Source organism: Rhipicephalus microplus, chromosome 10 (assembly GCF_043290135.1).
Source record: "Rhipicephalus microplus isolate Deutch F79 chromosome 10, USDA_Rmic, whole genome shotgun sequence".
Taxonomy (NCBI): domain Eukaryota; kingdom Metazoa; phylum Arthropoda; class Arachnida; order Ixodida; family Ixodidae; genus Rhipicephalus; species Rhipicephalus microplus.
Genome location: NC_134709.1, coordinates 41,876,410 through 41,903,699, shown reverse-complemented (window position 1 = coordinate 41,903,699; position 27,290 = coordinate 41,876,410). Strand labels below are relative to the sequence as shown.

Below are 27,290 nucleotides of genomic sequence, written 5' to 3'. Positions count from 1 at the left end.
TGCTGGTACGTTGCGCAAGTGCAAACAACTGCTTATATAAACATTTACAACCGTTCAGCATATGTCTGTGCGTACAGTGGCGTGTCGCTCAATGTACAAATTACAAAACGGCCGACCTTCCCTTCGAATGCCTTGCATAACGTCGATGCATAAAATCTGCCGAATTGTTTTAGTTGTGCGGATGGTAGTCGAAAAACGTGAGTTTTCGCGCCGCTTTAATGAGTCGGTCTTTTTCTTTATTTGCGAGTTTTGAAAGTGCTGTAGTGTGTCGTCTTGCAACCTGTAAGTCAGTTGAACATTAGATAAAAACTGAATTGTGCCACAAATGAGTACTGATTGTTCGCTGCGTTACCTTTATCTCTTCATTCTCTACTTCCTTAATTTTTTACCTCTACTTCTATGTATGTATAAGCTGTTCACCTCCACATTGCAAACTTGAGGCTTTTATTAATAAATGTAGCATCAATTGATTCCTTTATGTAAAACCCAGAAAAAAAATGTTCGTGACAGCCATGCTCTGTGATAGTGCGCGATCGCTGACAATTTTTAGAAAGCGCGGGGTCGCTAAACTTGTTGCACCGAAAACGGAGCAGTAGAAAAAAAAATAATAACGCCGCTCTTTCACAAGTTTGAACAGTATGCGCTTGTCGCGCCGCGTCGCGCCGGATACCGCCACTTTTTTTTTTTCTTGTTTCGGTTCTCGTTTCGTAACGTACGCCCAACGAGACGACGCGAGAGGTAAACATGGCGGACAGCGACAGCGACGGTGAAGACGATAGCATGTATCCGTTGCACGAAAAGGTATTTGTAGGCGATGTCCGACGAGTTTCCGCTCTCCTCCGGACCCACGACGTCGCTAAGAAGGACGTTCACGGTGAGACCGGCCCGCAACGGCGACTCATTCACACTCGCGATCTAGTTTTGTGTGTCGTGTTGCTTAGACCAGCCATAGGAGAGAGAAAAAAAAGCTTCGTGTCAGGGCCCCCTAAAACATCGTTTGGACCGCGGAAGCTAAACCATTTAGTGCGCACGACCCGACGATGTTTTAGGTGGTCGAGCCGGAAGTTGACCAACCTATACATGACGTTTTGCCTTTGGTCGCTGACTTATAGTACGAACGGTGCGAACACCTACACCTTAACCGAATAGGTCCTCTTGTTTTGTCGGTAGGAAGGGCGGACTTGAAGACCGAAACCTTGGTTAATGGAAGGCGCATAAATTCTCTTAGCGCCGCGTTTCCGGCCCTCGACTTTTTATTTTGCTTTGCTGCGCTTGTAGAGGAAGCGGTTTCAGGAATTTCCGCTCCAGACTTTTGACAGTAGTATCAGCGGCGGCCACATGTTCGTGCGTCCTTGGAAACGCTTTCGCTCGGTGGGAAAGCGGCAGCTGCGGTTTGATGCCGAGGATGTTGACGGAATCCCCCGAGAGTCAAACGAGATTTGTTCGTAAACGGATTATGTACGTGCGTGTCGTCTCGCGCCGAAAGGGACGCGCTGGCGAACTGGTTCAAATGAATGAGAGCGCGGCGCATCGCGATGTGGCATCTCGTCCCAGTCCCCAGCTGGTGAACGTTTCGCAAGCACCGCGTCCGGTTATTTAACGCACCCGCGTTCGATGTTGTTAGTAAACGTGAGGATTAATCGAGTGAACGAAACAATAATAAAACCCGGTGTTTCACTTCTAACCACGGTACGATTTTGAGGGACGTCGCACTGGAAAGTTCCGGACATTTTGACCATCTGGTGTTATTTACAGCGCGCATAAATCTAAGTACGCGGGCCTCAATCATTTCGCCTTCATCGTAAAATGCGGCTGGGATTCGATCCTGCGACCTTCGGGTCAGCAGTCGAGCATAACCACTAGGAAGGCCGTGGAGGGTAAAACAAGTGAAACGCGAAGAGGATACGTGTTTAGTTTTTTTTGTTGTTGTTGTTGTTGTTTCCGTTTCAAGTTAACGACACGCTCGCTGCATAACGAAAGTTGCGATTTTTTTTTAATTTTTCAGGAAACACGCCTCTTCACTTGGCTGTCATGCTGGGACAGAAGGGTATGCTTGAAAAATTTTTATTATTTTTTTTCTGAATGAGTAAATAGTTATACAACCGCGTAATCAGTGGGGTATATGAGAAATATGCACAGCAGTACCAGTTGTACGCCTCGAGATGCCACTGTTATATGTGACATATGTCTGTCGGCAGGCTAGAAAGGTCACCTGCTACGTGACGTGAAAGATGCTCTTCTTTGCGCCATCTGTGTTCTTGCTTTCCCCGCATTGTTCGCGCAAAAGAATGTGTCTTTATTTGTGCCAGTATTGTCACCTCTTTTCTCTGTTGACGGTGTGAGGCAAGGCCCCATTTAAAGGCTTGGTTGTTATATCGTACTCTCTTTCGGAATTTTTCAACAAAAGTAGTTGTAATGTTGCATTTTAAATCTGACCAAGCCTGCTTAAATATCGCATATTGTACTCAGCTTGTTGCAGGCAACATAGTCCGCAGTTTGGGATGAGACCAGTTCCCGAGTTCAATAGTTCATAAATCTGTGGGATCAGCTGTGAATGATAGAGAAATTCGTTAAATATTTGCCTTGTAGTTTTTCACTTATGTAATGGCATGTTTTCTGGCACATCAGTGGACTTTTTCCTATCTATTTTTGAGCTTTTCCCGCTGGTGTGAATGTTTATGTACTATATTTATATGTTTGTTCAGCATGTTTTTGTGCCTGTTTTAGTTTATTTGTCATGCCAAATGTGCTATTTGCTTCATAGTACGGTGTAGCTCTCATGAAGTGAGTTCACAGTTTTTCAATAATGTTTCGAACATTCTTTATGAAAAGAAATATTTAGCTCACAAACAGCTTCTCGTTGATGCATTTACTTCTACATCCACATTTTCACGTTTCGTAGAGCAAATATTGCATTTGCTTTCTTAATTTCTTCCTTGATTTTTTGTGTTGTACATTTCATACCAAGTGAAACGAACAGCCTGGCTCTTTTCAAATTTTTCTGTAATTTATTTGATAGTTATGGCAAATACAGTAGCCTTATTCCTTTGTTGTGTGCATATTATGCTTTGTCATTCACGAAAGCAAACTTCCATAATCAAAGTGCTAATGAATTGTGTGTTCCCCATTTGTCAATTTTCTGGAAAATCTAGAGTGTGTGCAACTGCTCTTGGCACACAATGCTCCGGTGAAAGTGAAGAACAGTCAAGGGTGGAACTCCTTAGCAGAGGCTGTCAGCTATGGGGATCGTCAGACAAGTGAGTCCACTTCAAGCGACCATTATTCTACGGAATGTTGTATGTCGCTGTTATCACATTTACAGCGCACTTATTGTGCACATGAACATGTCAATTTGAAAAGCTGCAGAATCCGAGACTTTTGGGTGTCGGGGCACCACATGCCAGACACTGAGTGTTCGACACATTTAGTTCTGTCACCATGTTCTGCTGGTGTTTGCATTGCAAACTGGGTGCTGCAGCCTTAAGTTTTTGGTGCAAATGTTCTGAGAAAACAAAAAGATGAGGTTTTTGTAGATGTACTTGGTCATTGCTAAAAAAAATGTTTTATCTAACAAAGCACAACTTTCCTTGGCAGTTTTTCTCATCAAATCTACATCACTCTCTCTTCAAATACAAGCAGTAGTATCTTCGTAACATCATTCTCGCCTATTGAATTGCTTTTCAGGAAAGTGGAGCGAAGTCTGATTTTGCAGTTATTGATCATTGCAATATTTCTCTCTTGTTTCAGACAGTAACGCTATGAATTGCTAGGCACACTTGCTCAAAATTTTAGGGTCGTGTTCTCATGTGATCATTTTTGGCTGCGTCATTGTATGCCTGTGTTAGATTGGTTCAGGTAGTAGTTGGGATGCTTAAGTGAGGCATTGCACTGAAGTGGGGCCTTATGATGGGAGTCATTGGAAAATATATAACCTCTGTTCACTCAGTTCGCTTCACTATAAAATGTAATTGTCAGTAAGTGGTGTTGCACTTGTTGTTTCAATGTGACTTCGCATGCATGGGCACAGTACTCTCCCTGTTGCGGAAACTCAAGCAGCAGTCGCGGGAAGCAATGGACTTCCGGAGGCCAGATCTCGTACGCATCTTGGAACTCATGGGGGATTTTTATATGGAGCTCAAGTGGGACTTCCAGAGTTGGAGTGAGTTGTCTTTATCTCCGTTCTTTTTCTCATGCTTATCACAGATATTGTTCATGCTAATTGCATGTTGTAGTGGCCTTTGCCGCTGTTAACCCGTTGTCTCTCGGGGGCGACCTGGCACGTTCACACATTTTGCACTCTTGCATGCTGTGGACTGGCTGAGATCGCCCGCAACTGCTAAAGAGCTGAGGTCGCAATGCATGCTGTGCAGGCTCGCGTGTGTAGCTCTTTTTCATTTATGTGTAGTTCTAAGACTGCAGTGCGGCAAGCAAGATTGATTGTGAGCCATGCGTGAAAGCCAGCATTGACTCTTGCTTACATATTTTCTAGACATCGAAGAGCATTGTACAGATACATTCTTTTTTGTTTAATGTCTTGTTTTACAATTCACTAAATAAAAACCTGTATGTTGCCAACGTTTTCCTGTTCAAAAATAATTCAAGAAGTAAAGGGTTAATTACTTTGGGTACATGGTGCACTCGAGTTCACAAAAAATGCTAATTGAACAGAATACCTTAGGTGCTTTACGTGTTGTATGTCAGTTGATTGAGATGATGTCATGGTTGCCGTACATCACGGTGGAACCTCTCCAAGTGGCATACCTACATACGCAGGAGACGCGTCGAACCGTACCAAACACTGTACATTTGTTCAATTACACTTACATCAATAATATCGCCAGCTGAATAAAAAAAGTATGTCACTAGTGACACGCTAAAACAGCCTTATACAATATTCCAATACACTCAACAAACAAAAGGCAACGTGAAGGCGTTGTCGCCGTTGTTCGACTCACCATGAGGGGCTGGTAGGAGACGACCCGTGGTGCCACCGCCTGTGGACCTACTGCGGGAGACGTGCATCCAGATCACTGCCCCTACACAAAAAAAAAAAAAAAAAAATCACAGCAGATTTACGAAGTGAATGATGATGAGTGGGCGAAGTGATCGTTCATCCATCCGTCCATGTGTTTGTCGGTTCGTGCATGCATCCGATTGCGTTCGAGAATGCAGACAGCACGCGGGTAACACAGACGAGACGAGAGCTGAGGAAGCCGAAAGCAAGCGTTTCAACGCGCCATCCGCTTTCCTTCGTTCGTGCCCCACCAACGATCTGCCACGCACAGCGACTATCTAGGAAGCTGAGAGAGGCACCTGTTTTCCGCGTACCCAGACACAGCCCGCGAAGCAGCCAATCAGAGAGTAACGGGACAGTGCCATCTAGAATATCCTCACTCAACTGCAACTTGTATATACTTCTATGAGGCAGCGCCGTCTATTATACTGTTCGGGAGGAGATACTGTCGTCTTTTCTATCTCGTCTCTTCTGTAGGTTACGCGGGACGCATGACAAGGTTAGACTAAGAGGAGCTTCGCCCCTAAAAGACCCGTTCATGTGTTAGGTATGTGCTACCATTCGGCCGTCACTGCTGGCGCTGCGGTGCTAACCATAATGATGATGATGGTGAACCTGCATGAGCACTGCGCTACTCACCGCTCAATGGTCGTGTTAATCCTAAATACGGCCTATCCGTGAGACACGTGTGTGCCACAAGGCACAAACAACTTTACAGGAGGTGACAGCATCCCCACAGACACGGGAAATCTCCCACTTAAGTTATAACTATTTTTCTGATGCTTTCTTGTTCATGTTTCTGCGATATAGTACTTAATATGAAGCTTAGCCTTTTCGTTCGATTATCAGTTCTGTGAAACAAGACTGTCAATTATTACGATTGTTTAATTGATTGATTGCTTTGTAGTGATTTTACCTATAAGCTGTACATTGTGATGCACATATTTTGACTGCATCTGTTCAACAAACCATTTTTAGTCATCTTATGTTGCTTCGTCTGTAAAATCTTTATTTGTAGATTTGTTGTGGTAAGCCTGTATTCTCTTGTGCACTTCCATGCCCTTTTGCAGCTGTGTTGTCCCAATCATTTCCTCGTCCAACTGCTTCATTTTTTTCCCCCTTTCAGTCCCATTGGTCTCAAGAATACTGCCATCAGACATCTGTAAAATTCACAAGAAAGGATCAAACATCAGGTGCGTTTTCAGTGCCCGAATTCACCTCGCCTCCCACTGTCCCTGATACTACTGTTCGTATAGTTCTGGGGTTCTTTTCTCAGCCTTTCGTGGGCCATGCGACAAGAGTGGTGTTTCCGCCCTGGATAGTGTTTCGTAAGGCTGGAGCTTTCACATGAGGTTTATCGCTGTGCTTGAGCATTATGTGCACGTGCGGGAGCATAGCTGCACAATGTTCGAATATCCTTCCTTGCCAGAATTGGTGAACAACTAATCTTTACGGGTCTCTTTTTTTGAGGATGATGGAAGGTTCTGAAAACCTGATCGGTTGCATCCCTGGAGGTCTGTTTAGACATTGCAGTGAGTGGTGCCAACAACACTGGTAATAGAGGGATGGTAATTCACTCAAACCTCGATATAACAAACCTGGATATAACGAAGTGTTGGTTATAATGAAGTAAATGAAAAATAGTCTTGCAATAGATATAGTGTTAGAAATAAACCTTTACAACGAATTTTTGGATATAACGAACTTGATTTTATGCATGATGCAACTTTGTTATAATGAGGTCTGAGTGTATCACTACAGAGGAACAAGAACTAGCGAAGATTGCCATTTTTCTGCAAGGAAAACATATTATTGAAATAATTCGAATAAATTGCAGGCAGGTATCTGCAGCGTGTAGCATGCTTTTGCGGCAACCTGTGTACTAGTGTGGTGACACTTTTATTACTAGTAAAACATTCTTTGCCACCTCAGGATAACCCCTTATCTTGCCACTGTACATTTAAAAGTTGTTGCCAGGGTACAGTCGGCAAAATCTATGACTATTGTGCGCAGCGGCAACTTTTTGTCTGTCAGTGCCGCATTATGGAATGAAATTCAAATTCTTTGTGAGCTCGTAGTCTGAGGGCAAAAACTTTCCGTGGCCCTTTTTGGAACCTAACTTATGGCAGATTCCACTGGTTGAGTTGCAGCAAATTTTCCTGCCCGGCAGCCGAGGATCCGCGTCAAAGAAAGTATGTGTTTGCCCTGGCAGATTCGGAACAACCCACTTTGCGAAGGAGCATTACGCGTTGCTTCTTCTTGCAGAGGCGGATCTCGCCGGAACTCTTCTAACGCGGTGCTGCCATTTTCGATATGGTTGGGCAACTTTGTTGTCTTCAGTGTTTTTTGAAGACGTGTCTGATCACCCTGTGCGCTTGTTTACACTTCTAAAATGGGGCAGTTTGACTCTGCTGGATGAGCTGCAAGTTAGTCTCTTGCTCTGAGCGATAGTGAGAGCACAAGGTCTGACAGTAGTAATTGCAGTGATGACGACGAACCGTATATGAAAATGGTGTGTCAAAGAAATGATTCCTTACCAGCTGTGCGCACGTTGAAAGATCATCGGCTACGTCAAATAATTTCCGTAGCTGGTTTACGGGTATGCATACACAACTTCCGGAGTGACCTTACGCGGAGCATTCACGTGTTCCAGTGGTAGATTTGGCTTGGTGCAATCCTAGTTCTCCCACCTGCATTTTGGCAGCTGCTCCAGATCTGCCAGTGGAATTCGCCATTGGTCATATGGTGAAGATGCACCGAAAAGATTGCCGCTCGCGCACGATAGTTAAAGATTTAGGCAACTGCACCTGTTGGTATGATTGAAGGAAACCAACAGGCTGCTTATCACGGTAATATTTGCATTGTTTTCTTGTAGCAGTGTGTTTGAGCTGCCCCAAAAATGGTTGTTGTTCGGAATGCTTATCCAGGTTGGCAAGGATTCTAGTGGACTGCTAGTCTTAGCTAGTGGGTGGTTTCTGAGACAACACAACACTTGCAAATTTCTCGTCGTTGTACTTAAACAACGTGCAGTGCAACTCGGCCTCTTGTGTTTATTGCCAGTTGTTATATTTACTAACCCTTGTCTGTTGAGCTGCGAGTTTATGTTCATGAGTTGGTACGATACGAATAGAAATTCACTACAACACAATGGAGGTTTTGGACGTTCCCGTTTAGTTCCACATTCTAGCTGTCCCCGGAACTGTTTGTTTTTGTTCTAGAAATGGCCTATCACGCCCTGTTTGTTTGAGATAGCGCAGTGTTTTGAGGTGGCATAGTATATACGCATTAGTTATCACTTTCTCCGAACAATGGTGCAACGGCAATTTGCGCCTTTGTCAGATAGCCGTATGTTTTACCCACGTGAATAGATTGCCTGTAAGGACATTGCTCTTTTATGTCAGTGCTGGAGAACTTGCTGTTGCAGTTGACCTCTTCGTGTTGCGTCTAGTGCAGGATTAATGAAAACGTTGTATAAAAGCAGTTAACCTTGCCTGCATGTATCGTGGAAGGGTTTTATCATGGAAGGCTTACTTGCTGACGTGACATGTGAAGCTCTTGAAGTGCTCGTACGTGTCATTGTGAAATGCAGGAAGCTGCCTTCTTGAATGCGTTTGGTAAATAATTTGTTAATAGGGGTGAGCCTTATTGTGCTGGCCCTGGTTAATTTTCGTAGAAATTGCGCATAGAAGTTCCTGACTAAAGCCCATTGATACCGCTGTCACATGAACACTACGGCTAACCACAGCTACAGAGGCTTAGGCAGAAATTTTTTAGGTGCGAAGCAGCACTTTAAGCTTTAATTTTCCCGTTTCTTCATACAATGTAAAGCACTGTTGGCGAGAACCTGCGTGACTTATGCGAAATTCACGTACACCTATCCATCTCAGTTTTAGAAAAGTAGAGAAGACTGCGAAAATTGGGAAGTCACATTGCAGTTCAGCAGTTGTAGCTTTACGAGCGTTTAAAAAGCCAGGTTTCATAATGATTCTTCCATCTAATAATGTCTGTTTGCTCTTTTTCACTAATAGTGGCTATTTCAGGTGGCTGCTCAGCATGGTAGCCTTCGAATCGTGAACGTTGTCATCTGCCGTATATGCCTAGATGTCAAAAGAAGCTAATTATTGCACAAAAATACGAAGTCACGGTGTGGTATCCAGACTATGTCTGCTTCCCGAACCTTTCCCCCTCTTGTGTCTGACACCTTGCTGTTTGCTCTCCCAGGTTAGACACGACGCTCGTCGATTTCAATGACATGAAGTGGGAGCGAGGAGACATTACTTTCCTTTTTACGGGCAACGACAAGCCGTCCAAGTCCCTAACCGTGCTGGACAACAATTTAAAGGTCTACCAGAATGTCCGTTATGAGGTGAACGCTTTGGCTCTTTGTCCTGCATTGGTGACTGTTGTTTGTGACAGTAAAAGCATAATTTTCGTGTGCAGATTTTTATAAGCTAGCCACACACCAGCATTAGGATGGAAACTGCATGAAAAAAAAGAACTGGGATAACGAAGGCACAGGTGCATGGATTACTAGCTCGCACAGCAATTAATTCTTTCAAACACAAGAATTGTTGAAGAAGTCATAGGCCATGATGTTATTGAGAAGACGTGTCTGTGGAAGAGTTCATTATGAACACAATCTATTTTTTTGTATTTGCTTATTGTAACAATCTTTGGCTGAAGTACTGATAGATTGGGCCAGCTGGTGAGTCGCGAAAAGATGTCGTACTAAGCCGAAGACAACGGATGAAGTACCAGACGAAATCTTCTGTGCTTAGCTTGGCACTGTAGCTCTTTCCAGTAGCAAATACTGTTGAACCCCTTTATAAGAGATGCACCACACAGCAGTTCTTTTACCTTACATGAGGTGTGTCTTATAAGCAGGGTAACAGGTTCTCGCTCTGATTGATACCTGTTTTGATGCAGGCACGCTGGCAACTCTGATGCTCGACTGTCCCTTACATCAGTGTCTCATGCAAAGGAATTCAGCTGTATAGGGTGGTTACTTGTCTCAGTAGCTCAGCAGCTATTGCATTGCACTGATAGACGACAGCTTGTCTTTTATTACCAAGCATGTCAGTCTCGTTATAGGAGGAGGGGGGTATAATGTAGACGTGCCCTTCTATTCAGACTTAGGCGCATATTAGAGCCCTCTCTAGAGTCGCCCCGCTAAGGGCCTGCCTCTTATTCATAGTTTGGCTTTAGTACATGGAACCCAGAATATTTTTTTAAGGTCTACGATGCTCAGCGTGATACTGTCGCTTGACAATAAATAAGGTATTGCTTGTGCTAATGAACAAAACATATCTTGCTATTTTTAGCATTTCTTCAATGTCCATAGTGTAATTTCTGGCCAGTTACTCTTGATTCTGCATTGACTGTACAAAGTAACAAAAATAGAATTCTGAAGTAGTGGGCTTGTCAGAAAATGATCATTAATCTACGCATGTCCCCCCCCCCTCCCTCCAAAAAAAATCCGCTTTTCATTTGGCTACTCTTGCACACCTTTGCATAAGAGCAGTTTGACAGGCATTTTTACCATTTTAGTGGGATCGCTAGATTGATAAATGTATGGCCGATACATGTGATCACTGTCAGCCCGCAGCTTGTAAATTGTAAAATGGTCTGTGATACATAGCAAGGTCCTTGAAATCTGGTTAACCTGATAGAACGTGTGATCAGATGGGCATATTTACTTATTTATTTAAAATACCTTACATGGCCACATCGGCATTGAGTAAGGGGGCCTTACAGAAACTTTATACACCAAAGGTATAAACGCAAATTTACATGAAGAAGCAAAATATGATATGTAAGAACAGAACAATGTAAAACATATAATTAATACGATCAAAATTGTACAAAAGGTGAATGATACAAGAACCAGCAGAAAAGGTAACATTAAAAAGTGAAATACAACTGGTGTTGTATACTATAAGGTATGATAAAATACCAACAATAATACAAGTGGTACAATGAATACTTTGTTGCCTTTTGCCTATTTAAGGGTGCATTTGCACGGGCAACAAAATTTCTGCAGCTCTTATCATGTTGTGCTTCTTTTCGTACAGATTCATATTTATGTAAGTAATTTCCCAGCGCAATTCTCCAAATAAGGGGACTGGTGCAGCATAGGGATAGCAGCTAATGCAGTGGCTATAGAAACATAGGCATATGCATGTGTGCTGTATGTTCTCGCATATAACCTGCCCCAGCAAGCATTATATGTATGCATCAAAAGCTAGAGTGCTAGTCATGTGCAGGGGTTATATGCATGTATTTTTTTTTGTAGAGTTAAGGGAGCAGGTTGTAGGCAATAACAAGTTATATGTGAGAAAATACGGTATTATTAGCGCATTGCACCCCCACCCCCTCTGCCTACTGGAAAGCTGCACTGTCAACTTTAAAATGTAAAAAAATGTAGCAGTAGCTCAGACAGACTTTTTTTCATTCCCCAGGAAAGCAAACGTGTAAGTAAAAAAAATTTTTTTACTTATACATATTGTCACGTGCTACAAAAGGTCTTCAACTCGAAAGAACTGAGCCGGTGGGAAGACGCACCGAAAACTGGAAAGATGGCTGCTTCAATAATCAACAACTAATCAGAGCACGTGCTGCTTCAGAACATCGTCTTCCATTCTATCGTACAGCCATGGCTTATACTCACCGTACCTAGCGGCCAAGTGGCAATATGTCCTGCTATGCTATTGCGCAACATTATGTGGTTCTGTAGCCGTAGTTATAGGGTAAAGTTGCTGCGCGAGTCTCATACAGACAAGTAGACCAGAGAGTTGCTCCTCGTCGTGGTTTTGGTGGCGCAAGTGGCAGGCTTCCTCTGAGGACTCACATTACAACCTCTGCTAAAATTTTCAGGCAAGCGCTAAACAAGCTTATCTCAAAATTAGATATAAATATACTATAAACTGCATTTTAAACGCGAAGCATTTCTTCGCTTACTGCTAGCACTTTAGGTGTCTATCTACGTATCTGTCTTTCTTTATCTATCCGCTTACATCTGGGTGCTCTCGGGATCACCCCTTAACTTAGCGTGAACCAAAACTAGTATGGGAAAGTAAAATGGTCTGATGAATATGACGCCCTGATTAAGACATGAATAATCTCGTAATCCCGCCACGTACGTCTTCAAACGCTTTCCGCCAGACAGTGGCACATACCCGCAGGAGGGTACGTGCTACTGGTATGCAGGTATGTGCCACTAGTAATTGACAATGAGTATCTACCAGGAACAGCGAGAACACAGATGGTAATTTTAACTCATGAGCGTTGAGAGAAAGCTGTTATCGGCAGCGTTGACCCGACGAATGCAAAGAATAAATGTCAGGGTCCCAGCATGAATCGAACCGAAGCATTTCACGGGGCATTCAGATATTCTACCAACTGTTCAACCTATGTCTGTGCAATCAACATTTGTAAATATACTTAGCATCATTTCATAACGTGTTGCTCAATTAAAAAATTACAACTCGATAACCTTCGCTCCGCACGCTTCACTGAATGTCGCTTCCCCAAGGTACGCGGGATCTGTCAAATTTTTTCACCTCGCAGTCTTGTTGACGAGATTTATCGTTACTGCTGCATTCCCCACTCTCAATGCTGCCATGTAACTTTGAACTCATTGAATTGCTTGCTAGTGTATTTCTCACTGATAGAACACTGTAAAGTACTATTATTTCTCGGAACTTCAAGAAATGTTCATGTTGTTGATTGCATGATGTATGTCTGTGGCACTAATTTTCGCTAGGCCCTGGGTGGAAATACTTTCTTGTTAAAAAGGCAAGTAGCAATATTTTGAAGTGTGAACATTTGTGTGCATCATTGTATCTATATTGAAAAAGAGCAACAATCTAAATTCGGCACTATATGCAGCGGTGCCATCACACTCACTCACTATGGTGTAATGCTCACTTTTTCACTTGCTCAAATGCAATGGAAAAGCATACCGAACCTAACGAGTAGCATACTGGACGTGACAGCACAGTTTGTTTACATCACATCTTTCTTGGCAGTCCGGTGTCAATCAATACGATCGCGAGAACATCTCGTCGCACTGTTTGAAGTTCTAATTGCTTGACTGTGTATGGTAGGCATGACAAAGGTGATGAAAAAAGGATATGCAAGCACACATATGTAGACAGGTGGGTACTGATGCCCACGTGTATGGTCCAATCAAAAGCTTCTGCGTTAGTGACGTCATGTGGGTGACGCTAAAGGAGTTTCAACATGCGAAGAATGGACGATTGAGGTTTTCAGAAAAGGACTTGACGTGCAGTATCTATACAATTGCAGGTCGACCCATTTGGTCTTTATTTGAAACACAAAGTTTGGGTGTCGACGTAGTATTGAAAACTAGTTTTAGTTGTAAAGTCTTTTGGAAAAAAAAATAATCACCGGACATTTTCGCAAAGCTAGCTTTTCTGTGCAGCTTTGAAGCTCTGCCGTGAAGCTGCCTAGAAATGCCGAAATTGGACTTTTTTATGAGGCATCGTGAATAAATTTTTTGTAATGAAATGTGCTCGTGCTCCCTTTTTCTTTCATTTGGCCATGCGATTTCAGGGGTGGTTGGGGTCGACCTACATTCGAGTCGACTTATAATCACGTGAATACGGTAGATTTGATAAGATGTGGTTTAGGCGACCTTTAACCTTTTTATGCAGGATACGGAAACGGAGATTGAGGACGAGGTAGACATACTGATGAGCAGCGACATTGTGGCCGGCCAGATCTCAACCAAGACTGTGACCTTCCAGAGGGCGCAGTCTGGCTGGCTGATGCGGGAGGACAAAACGGTGAGTGCCGCATCGTCCGTTGTCTTGCCTTTTTTTGCACCAACATCTGAAATATGCTTATGTTGTCTGCTATAAGAATGCACCAGTCATGACAATGAAGGATGCGGAAAGAAGTGGCACGCACAGCAACTGTGTGTGCACTTGATCCCTCTTTTGTCTTGACCAGTCATTGTGTGTTTGACTTCTCTACTTCGTCCTTTTGACCGGTTCATTCTTCTAGTGTTACGTGCCAACCAACCCAAACTTCTACATAATTGACCGCTGTCCTTGAAGCAGAGTGTACAGTCAAACCTCATTATAGCAGACTTGCATCTCACACAAAAATAAGCTCGTTAAATCCGAAAATTTGTTATAGCCCCGCTGCGGTGGGCTAGTGGCTAAGGTACTCTGCTGCTGACCTGCAGTTCGCGAGATCGAATCCCAGCTGCGGCGGCTGCATTGGGGGCAAAGATGCTGTAGGCTCGTATGCTCAGATTTAGGTGCACATGAAAGAGTCCCAGGTGGTCCGAATTTCCGGAGCCTTCCCCTACGGCGTCTTTCATAATCATATGGTGGTTTTGGAAAGTTAAACCCCTCATATCAAATCAAACAAAAATTCGTTATAAAAGTATATTACTGACACATTATCTATTGCAACACTATTTTTCCTTTACTTCGTTATAACCAACATTTTGTTGCATCCAGGTTCATTATATCGAGGTATGAGTGCACTATCAGTACATTCTTCCAGTACTTACTTATGGGGCAGAAACTTTGAAGATTACAAAGGACAAACAGGATAGCTTTGTTTAGTTGGTCTTCACATTCAAAATGGAAACATCTCAAAAGTAACTGAAAAGCCCAAAAACACATAATTATGCGTCCATGCAAAAAAGTAGCTTTTTTAAATTGGCTCTTTCAAATTGGCTCGATCAAGACAGGATAAATTGGACTCGCTGCGCAGTGAGTGGCTGCACAGCAAGTCTTGAGTTGTCTGTTAAAATTTTGCAGTGCAGTTACGACAGTGCCAATAGCACTATGCCACATGCGCTGTGAGCATATAGATATATACTTATCAAGATGGGATATACTTATCAAGATGGGGTTGTCAGTGAGGAAGCGATGGTCATCGTAGGGATTTTCTGATGCTTATATACAAAGCTATTGCTGCATTTGTGTTGAAGTAGGATACAGTGATTGTTTCTCTCTGCACTTGAAGGTCTTTTGTGGCACATTGTCATGTTGGCTCCAAAGAGTGTTAGGAGTGGGGTGTGCCTTTATGCTGCAAAGTTTTCAGTGTACGTAAGCACCAGTCGGGATCGGACAAGCCACTACATATTGCATTACATTAAGCTCGACGGAGAATCCACCGATGGTTCGCCGTAATTGCACGGTTGTCTTGTTGGTTAGGGGGAGACCAAGAAATGTGTGTTTAACATTTTTATAGGAGCTGAAAGATAAAGTGCCGGGCCTGAATGTGTCTAATTGTGGGCTGAAGCTGGTAGTTACTGTAGTATACTTTCTTCGGGCTTCCTACTGTTTCGGTAGCAGTGACTCATTAGTAGAGCTCTGTTCTGTTGGTGTTGTGAAAGGCAGTGGCACGTTTTTTTTTCCTTTGCAGGAGATGGTTGGCAAGTTTCTAGCTGATTTTTACAGCATCAGTGGCCTAACATTTGAGTCTCGAAAAAGGTTGGTGCGGCGCATATCTTCTTTTCACCTATGAGAAATTAAAGCTTTGGCTACAGAGTAACGGGCGTCTCTGTAAAGGTGTAAACAATTGAAAAGTATGCAGTAGCAAAAGCAGGCATTTCTTGGCAGCATATCTCTTATGGTAGTTACCATAAAGGCTAAGTGGTACTCACTAATGAGTCTGCAAGTTCTGAAATGAAACTGTTTAATGTTAGTTACGTTCTGGTTCTTGTTACGTCTGTGCAGTTAAATCGAGCAAGTTACAAAGCTGTGGGCATTTGTTAATGTGTGGCTATCGTAATTTTTATAGTCACGTTGCCATGCATACTGCCCGCTCCTCAATCTCCGTTTCCTCCATTCGCAGGAGAGAACACCTCACCGAGGAAGATCTTCACAAAAACCGGGCAATAATTGAGAGCTTTACAAGAGGAAACACGATGGTCCTAGAAAACTCGGAGGTGTGTTGACAGAATCTAGCACATTCATTGCATACAATTTCGTTCGACGGCTTGTTTTACCTCTGCTAGGGTACAGTTCTATACTGGTCGGGAACGACTGACATCGGTGTCTGCTCATCTATTGCTGTGACTTGGGTCACATGTGTTCCTTTAAACCACATTAGTTGGTGAACAGCTGACCAGCGCAATGCTTTGTGTTTGACCAAACGCTTATTTTCAAACGTGGTTTCATTGTAACCATTTTGCATAGGTATGGCTTAGGTCGTAACATTCAGTTGCAGCTGTACTTTGGCATTTCGAATGCTTTGCACTGCCTTCGTTAGTCTCTCTTGTTGATAATTGATGGTAGGGCCGCTTTGGGGTGACGGATTAATTTAAGGATGTTTGTTAGACATGGCTGTTTCATAGTTCACTGACCAAGCATTGCCAGGTATGTACGACATGTCTAGATTATCCTTGCATCACATTTACAGTGAGGTGTTGGATTGCGTAATCACCCAAAAAGAAACTACCAATCCACTTAGGGTAATTTTACAATTCTCCCATCTTTCCCACAAACGCTAGCAGGTTAGAGAATGAAGACAGCAATTGCCGTTGGGGTTTTTTCACTGCCATTTTTTAAGGTGTCATGCGGAACCATTTGCATTGTTTGTGCGTGTTGCGTTCGTAGGAGTACTGTATTTGCATGATTGCACGGGGAGACACCATTTCACATATCGGAACAGAACGAAAAATCAAACTTGGCTCGCAGTCACATCAGACACATTTAATAAAGGACCAAAGAGAAAGAAAAGCACACGGCGTTATCAGTTCTTTTATCTTCGTCACACACTGCCTGATAGCGTTTTGCTGCAGTTCCGAGTATCGGTGTTTCCAAGATCAAACAGCTGCGCTTTCATAAACTACTGACACATCCGTGAGGGCTGTGTGCACAGTACTAATACAGTCGAACTCTGCTACAACGAAACAGACGGGGCGTGGAAAAAATTTCGTTGAAGCAAAAATTTCATTGTAGTGAAATCGAAAAAGTATAGCTGATCTTAGCTAGCAAAACAAAGGAACGTTTATTCTCAAAATTCAAAAAGGTCTGCTGCTTTCTATTCTTTCCCGGCTACGTCATGACGCGATTCTCGCCTATGCATAGCGAGGCTATGGTGAAAAGCGTGCTGAAACAACACCTACAACCACTTTCGTCAACAAACCAAACAGTTGCATTAACACGTTCATGCCAGCAGCTGTCCGCCATGAAAGTGAATCCGACAATGCTGAGATGGAGGCAGGGTATCGTAGAGCGGTGACTTTTGCCTTATTCTATGCCATTCTTATCATCCACTACTTGTGGATGGGTGATCTTGTTAAAGCGGACGAGCAGCTGCTCTGATTAGTTACCACAATGACCAAGCGCGAACGAAATTATACGCATTAGTATCGAAAGAGGCATCGTTCCGCACAGCTGCGTGAAAAAAAAACCATGAACTGAGCGACTGAGCTTCAGCTTCGGATCGTCTGCGGCTCAAAAGCAAGCCAGTGGCAAAAGCAGGGCAGTCTCATCGCCATCACTATCAAGCAATGGTGGCGCCCATGCTTGCTGAACAGCGATGGTATACGGTGGTGCCAGGGCGTTTTTGTGGACGTGTCTCCAGGTTCTGAAAATGCATTAAAATGTTAAAGATTGTGTTTATTGTATAGCAATAAATATCTGAGCCTAAAATCGCATTGTGAAATTTCATTGAGGCGAGACGGCAGAAGAAAAAGGGTTTGTTGTGGCGACAATATTTATGCATTGACTCCTATGGGTGGCTGATGGAGAACCATGAATTTTTCGTTGTAGCGGAAATTTCGTTGAAGCAGCGTTTGTTGTAGCGGGGTTCGTTGTAGTGGGGTTCGACTGTATAGATGAAGGGGAAACACCAATAAAACCTGTGATTGTAGCTGCAACGCAAGCGTAATACTGTGACCATGCTCTAGCAGTTGTAATATCTCATTTGTCTGACATTTATAGGCAGCGCATATCTTTGGTTTTATTATGTAGGCTAGCCTTACCCTCCGATTTACCATGGGTTTTTATAATTTAAAATGTCGACTTACAATCGTGAGCGCTAGGGGGATTTGAAAGGCTTATATTTTTTGGTGTTAAATGCAACATTAATTACAGCTATCATTATCATCATCAGCCTCACTACGCCCACTGCAGGGCAAAAGCCTCTTCCATGATTCGCCAATCAACCCGGTCTTGTGCTTTCCGTTGCCATGTTATACCCGCAAACTTTTTAATCTCATTGGCCCACCTAACTTTCTGTCTCCCCTTCGTGCGTTTGCCTTCTTTGGGAATCCAGTCATTTACCCTTAATGACCACCTGTTATCCTGCCTACATGCTTCGTGTCAGGCCCATGTCCATTTTTTTTTCTTGATTTCAGCTATAATATCCTTAACCCAGGTTTGGTCCCTGACCTACTCTGCTCTCTTCTTGTTTCTTAAGGTTACACCTATCATTTTCCTTTCCATCGCTTGCTGCGTCGTCCTCAATTTAAGCAGAACCCTCTTTGTAAGCCTCCTGGTTTCTGCTCCGTAGTTAAGTACTGGCAAGACGCAGCTGTTATATACCTTTTTTTTAAGGGATAGTGGCAATTTACCAATCATGATTTGAGAGCGCTTGCCAAATGTGCTCTACCCAATTTTTATTCTTCTAGTTACTTCAGTCTCGTGGTTTGGCTCTGCGGTTATTACCTGTCCTAAGTGGACATATTCCTTTACAGCTTCCAGCGCCTCTCCACGTATCACAAAGTGCTGTTTTCTGCCGAGATTGTTGCACATTACTTTAGTTTTGTGCATATTAATTTTCAGACCTAATTTGTGCTTTCTGTGTCCAGTTCAGTAATCATGAACTGTAATTCATCCCCTGAGTTACACATCAAGACAATGTCATCAGCGACTCGCAGGTTACTAAGGTACTCTCCATTAACTCATCCCTAACTCTTCCCAGTCTAGGGTCCTGAATACATCTTGTAAACACGTGGTGAATAGCATTGGAGGGATCGTGTCTCCCCGCCTTACATCCTTCTTTATTGGGATTCTTTCGCTTTCTTTATGGAGAACTATGGTGGTTGTGGATTCTCTGTAGATTTCTTCGAGTATGTTTATGTAGGATTCTTCGATGCCCTGATTCCGTAGTGCCTGCATTGCTGCTGATGTCTCGACAACAAACACCTTCTCGTAATCTATAAAAGCTATGTATAGGGGTTGGTTGTATTCAGCGCATTTCTCTATTACTTGATTGATAGTATGAATATGGTCTATTGTGGAGTAGCCGGTACAAAATCCTGCTTGGTCTTTTGGCTGCTTGAACTCTAATATCGTCTTAATTCTATTAGCTATTTTTTTGTAAATAGTTTGTAGAGAGCAAAGAGTAAACTGATCGGCCTGTAATTTTTCAAGTCCTTGACGTCTCTTTTTTTTATGAATTAAGATGATGTTGGCATTCTTTCAAGAGAGACACTTTCTATATAAGGTGGCTAACTTTTCCAACACAATTTCTTCTCCATCTTTCAGGAGGTTCGTTGTTGATTTATCTTTACCAGCGGCTTTGCCCCTTTGCATTCCTTCTAGGGCTTTATTTACTTTCCCTATCATTATTGGTAGGATGTCGATATATTTCTCTTGGACTATTACAGTTTCTCACAATAGCATCCTGGTTCTTTAGAACTCCTCCGCCATATCGACTATCCTATCCTCATTGGTTATGATATTGCCTTCCTCGTTTCTCAAGGCATACATCCGATTTCTGCCTATTCACAAGTCTGCCTTCGCAGCTTTTAGGCTTCTGCTGCTTTTTACAGCCTGCTCCATTATTTCTATGTTACACCTCCTGATTTCGGCTACATTATGCCTATTGATTAACTTCGAAAGCTCCACTAGCTCTATTTTGTCGTCTAGTGACTGAACCTCCAACTTCAATTGCATACTCTTTGATGATACTAGTAAGATTATCATTCGTTGTGCCAACACTAATTTCAGCTATCTCATTAGTGTCTCGAATTGATTCTGAAGCAAAACTCTGAATTCCTGTATTTTTCCCCTCACCACCAGTTCATTAATTAGCTTCTTGCGTATCAATTTTCGTTTTTGCTTTTTTAAATCTAGGTGAATATGAACTCCAACCATTCTATGGTCACTGAATCTAATCTTGCCAACTATTTCTACATTCTGTACAATGTCTGAGTGTGCACACAGAATGAAGTCAATTTCATTTTAGTTTCGCCATTAGGACATTGCCACGTCCACTTCTGGTTAGCCCGTTTTTCTAAGAAGGTATTCATAATCCGTAAATTATTACGCTGTGTGAACTCTGCTAATAACTCCCCTCTGGCATTTCTAGAGCCGATGCCATATTCCCCCACTGCATGGTCTCCGGCCTGTTTCTTGCCTACTTTGGCATTAAAGTCGCCCATAAGAATAGTAAACTGTGTCTTTACTTTATTGATGGCTGACTCTACGTCTTCATAAAATGAGATATTACAGCTATCAGACACGAAGCTATAAGTGAGTTATGATTGTGTGAATATGGTGCTATATAGTGCAAATGAGTAAAAAAAAATATTGAAACAAAGGTATTACAAATAGCAATACCGAACAAATTAAGAATGTTCCTCCCAGAGTACTTCGAGGGACAATGCACACGTGAGAAATGAGGATTCGAATGCATCTCATAAACTGTACTGACGTTGATTTTTATGTGCGAACAACCCGAGAACTGTTCCGTCCCCTGCCTTCCGTAGCCTCAGCGGAGGAAGTCGTTACCACCGCCGTCGCGAAGAGACGTCACGTTTGAAGAGTACATCTCGGCTACACCGGGAAACCCGCCCATTCTGGGCCGACAGCCGGTCTGCAAGACAACTACCAAAGTTTTCAAGGCTACTTTGGCCATGGTGAGTGCATAAGAAGATGGTCATTAGTACACTTAGGCAACGCCTCCTCTTTTTTTCTTTCAATGCCTGTGCCAATGCTCACTTCACAACAGATGTCATTGGTCAGCCTTAGTTTGCGACGTCTGCTATCGCGTTCAACTGTTGAAGGTGAAGCTTAAGGGTCCCCCAATTCTTTTTACCGTGTTTTATTTATTTTATTACTTGTTTAAAGTGCTTTACAGGCCCCTAGTGGAATTGTGTAAGGGGGTAATGCAAGAAAGTATTTAAGACATGTACACAATATTAATGAGAACTAACACAATGATGCCAAGAAAATCATGGGGGATGTTAATAGTAGTAATTTCAATGTAAATGCAAGGAAAGAAAAGTAGATGAAAAGATAAACTTGCTGCTGGCAGGCGTCGTGCCTGTGACATTCGAATGACGTGTTTAATGCTCACCAGATGTGTTATTCGAAGGCATCATTGTCTGTTCTCAGTAATACCGTGTCTAAAAAAAAAAAAATGAGCCCTTAATATTTCGGCTTCTTTCCCTAAACGTGTACGGTAACTTCAAAACAGTAGTAACGAATATAAATACACAAAGAATTGAGGCCAACATAAAATGTTACTGTAGCATTTGTGGGAACAGGATGAAATATTACATTACCGTATTTACTCGCATAATTCTTGCACTTTTTTCGTGGAAAACAAACAAAACTTGGGGGGGAGAGGGGTGTGTGAGAATTATGCGGAAATTTTTTTTATTGAAAACGTACTGAGTGCTGAGAAAGAAAATGAAGTGGCAGCGAATGAGGGGTCAGCAACTAACTACAACCTTTGAGAACTACTAATCACGGTTGACCTTAGCAATAAAATCACAGGTTCTATTGCTTCGGTAAAACCAAAGTAGGATTTATTTACATACACTAAAGCCACTAGCGAGTAGCATCCCAAAGGTCTCTGGGCGAGACCGTTGGCGTAACTCAATCAAGAAGTGCCACCTCAACCTGCGGATATTTTCTATTCATAGGCTTACGGAAGGCCCGACGCATCTTTGTTGGTGGCTTTCAGCTGCTCGCGCTGCCGACGGCAGTAGCAAACACGAAACTCGTCGACTCTGAGGTGCCTGTTGGCGGCCCTGTTGCAGTTCTTTAGTGCACGATCGATCGCTTTCAACTTGAAAGCAGCTGCGTAGCTTCCGTATCGACCCATAGCGTAACCACAATCCATACGCTACACTGACTATCACTACACGTCGCTTCGCACCTCCATGCTTACGTGCGGCTTGGCTGGGATTGGATTAGGTCTGCCTCGGCAGAACTAACTTACAGTGCTCGGCTGCTGACCCAAAGGTCGCGGGTTCGATCCCGGTCGTGGTGGTCACATTTCGATGGAGGCGAAATGGTAGGGGCCTGTCTTCTGTGCGATGTCAGTGCATGTTAAAGAGCACCAGATGGTAAAAATTTCCGAAGCCCTTCTCTACGCATCTCTCGTAATCATACGGTGGTTTTAGGACGTCAAACCCGAGATGTTGGTGTTATTATTATTATTATTATTATTATTTTAATTATTATTATTATTATATTGGATTAGAGCTCTATGCATTGATAGTGTGCGTATTGCTTAAGAGACGGTGTTAGGCTGTTGTGCCCTATCGTCATCAGTGTTTCAAAGCAGCAGACGACATTATTGCTGTAGTTTTTGGAGGTGTGATACTAATTACTTGCAGAGAAAAAAAAAACAATTTTTGATGGGCAATGAGGTGGGTGCGAGAATCACGCGAGTAAATACGGTAGGTGATACACAACAGAGGCGAGCAAAAAATCGCCTTTGAACCGCTGCAGCTCAGTACACAATAAAATTTCACACATTAAATTGCAATAAATACAACTACAAAATGACCGCAATAAAATTTAGCTGTTACATTTAGTGCGAAGTTGCACATTTTAAATGCAATAAAAAAACTGTGATAGCTATGATATCAAGGGTTATTCTAACAAATGTGTTGTTAGTAGATGCCTCAAGTTTTCTTGACAGATTCGTACCAACTATCCCTGTTAACCGCACTTTTGCAATTTGTCTTCTTTCATTTCAGAGTCAGAACTTTCCCCTCACTGTAAATTCGTAAGTACTGGTTTAATTTTCTCTATTTCTTCGCTACACTGCTGTGTCAGGCGCAGCGTGATGCAGTAGGTTCTTCATTATCTACTTGCTTTTTATCGTTATGGCTATGCTTTGAGGAAGTGGCTTTTTTCAAGACAACTCGTGCTTCGCGGCATCGGCTTAGTTTCTTTTAACTCTTCTCTATTTTTCTTTTTCCAATGCCTCTGACAGCCTCCTAAACGTGCTTGAAGTGATAGCGCCATTCAAACACTTCAACAAGCTTCGGGAGTTTGTACAGATGAAGCTGCCTCCAGGCTTTCCTGTTAAAATTGGTAAGTCTCTCTGTGTATTTCCTTTCCTTAGATGAAATGTACCTGGTTTTGAAGCTCACGTAATTATACGCCCGCCTTGTTTTCATTAATTCAAAGTACGAAACAAATGCGTTCCCAAACTTTATGTATGTTTCGTTTGATGAAAAGAGGTAACCTGCCCCTAGTTTTGACCAAAAAAAGAGAAAACGTGACCCACACTGCTTGTCTTCTAGCAACGTAAATTTAAATTTGTTCATGCAGTTAAATATCCATTTTCAAACTGCCCTTTATTGTCTAGCCTACTGTACGCCTGTCTTTGTGCTGTTTCGCTTTCTAGTAAAAATCCAGATTTCTTCGGTGACTCTAACCATTATTAAGACAGTGGTGACATGCTCCTTGACTAACCTTTTGGCAAACTCATCTCTCAATGCCGCTGAGCCTTTTGATTGGAAAGTGAAAAGTGGAGTAACCCTCTTGCCGTTATTTCTATATGTATAATAGCTTTTCTTCAAATTAACTTTCATTGTGTTCATGCTGTACTCACCAACATATCTGGCAAATTGTCTATCTTGTGGCAGCTTTCATACACGCGCACATTCACGCCTATAAGTACACATTACCTGCCAATTTGATTTCTTTTGTAAAGAGCAGCAGAGTGTGTCTTTCTCTTTTCTGTCTACTGTCATGGTTCGTTGTTTCGAAAATCATGAATTAGATATATGTATTGTATCTATCTACCATAAAAACCAGAATATAGGTCAAACCCCCTAACCTTCAATCTTCGAAAAAGAAATTAAAAAAATTGCTGAGTATCCCGGCACACCCTTATCTTGTTAAAAACACAACACAACCAGCTGTACTGTGGGGACATTTCTTTTTATTTTGACACTAATCCTGTGTAGTTAAATGCCAGAAGGCCAAAAAGCACTGCCACTCAGACTCGTCCGAACTTAAGTCCAACGTCTGTTTCTCACTAGTAATGTGCCCGAGTGCATCATCCTCTGTTCCAACTAATGCGTTACTAATGTAGCATTTGCTGAAAGATGGAAATACGCCATTCCAGCGCAAAGCCCTTCGGCTCAATGAATCAGTGCACCCACAATGGCGATCCCTTAAATTGCACCTTTGCGAGTCCAGAGTCTCGTGCTATCTCAAGAGCTTTCACGCAGATGTTTCACTGTTACGGGTAGCAACCTTGCATGCAGCTCTAGAACAAATTCGGCGAGTAGTGTTTCCAGTTTGGGGTGAACTGCAGTCCGTCCACAAAAACAATATTTTTTTTTATTGCTGCTGGATTCGATGTGCTGCTTTTGGCTCCTCTATCGGACGCTTTTCTCCGATGCACCGAATTCCCGTTGTGCCGTGAGGTTGCCGTGCATTTTGGCATACTCGATAACTTTTTTTTCATAAAACCTATCATAAACTGCTGTTGACTACAACTTATTTCGGAAGGAAATAGAAAAAAGAAAACAGTGGACTGACAAAGATAACGAAAGCAAAATGGCATTGCTAGTACACTCTTGCCTTGCCTTGCCCAACGGCGCTGCTGCTGATGCTCACAATGGCAATGAATGCTTTCCACTTCAGCTGCCCATTGGTGTGAAACTTCCACATTTTTGTCTGCCAATAAGACGATGGTCGACTTTTCATTGCATTTTTTTTTAGTTCGACCTTTACCTTGGTTTTTACTGTAGTTACTTGTAAGATTCAGATGATATTCAAGCATATTGAATTGAATTGGAGAATGTCCTCCTCTTTGAAGCATAAAAAATGGTAGGTTATGGTCCCATGTAACAGTGTGTGATAGCCCCGCCGCGGTGGTCTAGTGGCTAAGGTACTCGGCTGCTGACCCGCAGGTCGCGGGTTCGATTCCCGGCTGCGGCGGCTGCATTTCCGATGGAGGCGGAAATGTTGTAGGCCCGTGTACTCAGATTTGGGTGCACGTTAAAGAACCCTAGGTGGTCAAAATTTCCGGAGCCCTCCACTACGGCGTCTCTCATAATCAAATGGTGGTTTTGGGACGTTAAACCCCACAAATCAATCAATCAACAGTGTGTGATAGTTTGCACGTGAGAATTCTTTTCATAGGTAAGTTAAGTGGCAAGTATACTCATTAATGAAAGAAATGAACCATTCAAACATGCATCTGAGGGTAAGCCCAGTGGCACAATAAATAAATACTTCACATGGCAAAAAAAAAATGTTCTCCTAATAGTATGTGTGCTTCTGTAGTGTCATGTAGTATGTTTGTAATCTCAGAAGGTGATAAAATAGCTTTCATTTGTTGCTGCATACATGTTGAATACAAAATGCGAAGCTTTCTTTGCACACACCAATTTTTTTTTTTTTTCGCTTGTGTCTTTCCCAAATGTGCTTTTGCAGACATACCCATCCTACCTACGGTGACTGCCCGGATCACGTTCCAGGACTTCGAGTTCCGTGACAACATAGACGACGCGCTCTTCGAGATCCCCTCAAACTACTCGGAGGACCGCAACCGGTTCCCGGACTTATGATGCCTGGACGACTTGCTCCTGGTGACTCTCGAAGAACGGCACCGCATCGTCATGGCACGGCGACCTCGCCTGACCCCTCGCTCCCGCATGGTCCGCCATCGCCACCGTCCCGTGTGCATCGAAGTTGTCGCCCTGGACATTCCCGTCACGCTCGGTCACGGCAGCACTTTCTCTTCTACGTTGTCTGTCGTTTTTGACGTGTGAAAGCCCTCCCCCTTCCGGATTGCCACCGACATTCCCATTGCACTCGCAGAATCGCTTTCTTGTGTGCAGCATGCGATGCTGCCAAAAACCGCACCCACCTGACACTTCTCGCTCGAGGGTTGCCGTGAACTCATCCTGGACATTCCCATCACTTTTGAATCACAGCTGCGCTTGTCACCCCAACATTGCCCATTGTCTCCCGAATGGTGTGACCCAGCAGGTCATGAGGTGAGGTGAGCTCATGTTCCTTACATTTCCTTTCCACAACTACTCTTTCCTCCAGATTATTCCCACTTTTCAAAGACTGAGCTCACCTTTTCGTACTCGTCTTTTCCCAACTCTCTCGCGCCTCTTCAAATGTACATAAATACACCGTTAGTCACTCGTCATTGTCCGTCAACATCAAACACGTTGTACGGATTGCCGGAGAGTGCTGCCCCTTGTCGATCCGTGTTCCTGCCTCGATGGGCTTTCTGGACGCAAACGAAACGGCGTTGTGTGCTGCACGAATTGTTGGCTTGCAACGCCTCGACGACACTCAGTGGAGCCTTGCGGGGCATGGCTCTCCCCGAGTTTATCCTCAAGCTTTTTTTTTTTTTTTTGTCTCGTGATACTTCATGTACGGATCATTTCTGCGGCTCGAAGATTGCTGCTCGGGTCTCTGACTCTGACATTAACGCAAATTTGCCCACAGCGCTCGCGCGTGATGTACGCGTTCTGCAAGCTTTGTTGATGAACTGCGCTGCTGTAAAAAAAGCATTGCTGTTTTTCTTTGCTGCACTTATTGCTGCTCAACCGCTAAGCCAATATAAAGTGTCGGACATTCCGACTTGACTCAGCTTAAAACGACCATGAAATGGCTTAGCTCTCCGATAGCCCCGCATTTCTAAGCCGACAGTGGACCAACCCTGCTGAAAAGTTTTTGAAAATTCTGTACCCAGTTTCACGCTTACGGTCTTCTATGTTGCTCACACAGAATGTAGTATTTGTGTGCATTTCATGTGTTGAAGTGTGAGTGATACAGAAAATGTGGAACTATGAAAATGTGCACGACAACTTTTCAGCAGGGAACGCAGGCAATATTTGCTCAGTTTGTTGGGTTTCTGGGCTAGCTGCTTGTTTTCTTAAGAAGCTCACTGTCAGATTTCTGAACTTTTCTTGCCAGCCAGCTTTGTAAGCTTCCTTATCAAACCAAAATGTAACCACAGTGCCAACCCGTCAACATCATACTTGAAAAAAGCCGAGGCGACAAAGTAATACCTCTGTAGTTTACTCTTGATGGCAGTGGGGCATAGTGCACGA

The 27,290-nt window shown here is 43.1% G+C and overlaps 1 protein-coding gene across 1 annotated transcript; it reads left to right on the top strand.

The window, feature by feature from the left end:
- Window positions 1-708: 708 nt before the first annotated feature.
- Window positions 709-25,947, top strand: LOC119181115 (ankyrin repeat domain-containing protein 13C). The gene is made up of 13 exons (XM_075875547.1): window positions 709-874; window positions 2,006-2,047; window positions 3,153-3,257; window positions 4,028-4,159; window positions 6,141-6,207; window positions 9,236-9,380; window positions 13,690-13,821; window positions 15,422-15,489; window positions 15,854-15,947; window positions 20,724-20,873; window positions 22,950-22,978; window positions 23,189-23,289; window positions 25,651-25,947. The coding sequence occupies exons 1-13, from the start codon at window positions 745-747 to the stop codon at window positions 25,782-25,784; spliced, it is 1,329 nt and encodes a 442-aa protein (XP_075731662.1). The 5' UTR covers window positions 709-744; the 3' UTR covers window positions 25,785-25,947.
- The last annotated feature ends 1,343 nt before the right edge of the window (window positions 25,948-27,290 follow it).

Bases quoted from the DNA above. Each gene is read 5' to 3' on its own strand.
- LOC119181115 (XM_075875547.1), top strand. From the start codon at position 745: ATGGCGGACAGCGACAGCGACGGTGAAGACGATAGCATGTATCCGTTG. The intron at 3,258-4,027 runs GTGAGTCCACTT...GCATGGGCACAG, and splicing joins CTATGGGGATCGTCAGACAA to TACTCTCCCTGTTGCGGAAA. The intron at 15,948-20,723 runs GTGTGTTGACAG...TGCCTTCCGTAG, and splicing joins TGGTCCTAGAAAACTCGGAG to CCTCAGCGGAGGAAGTCGTT.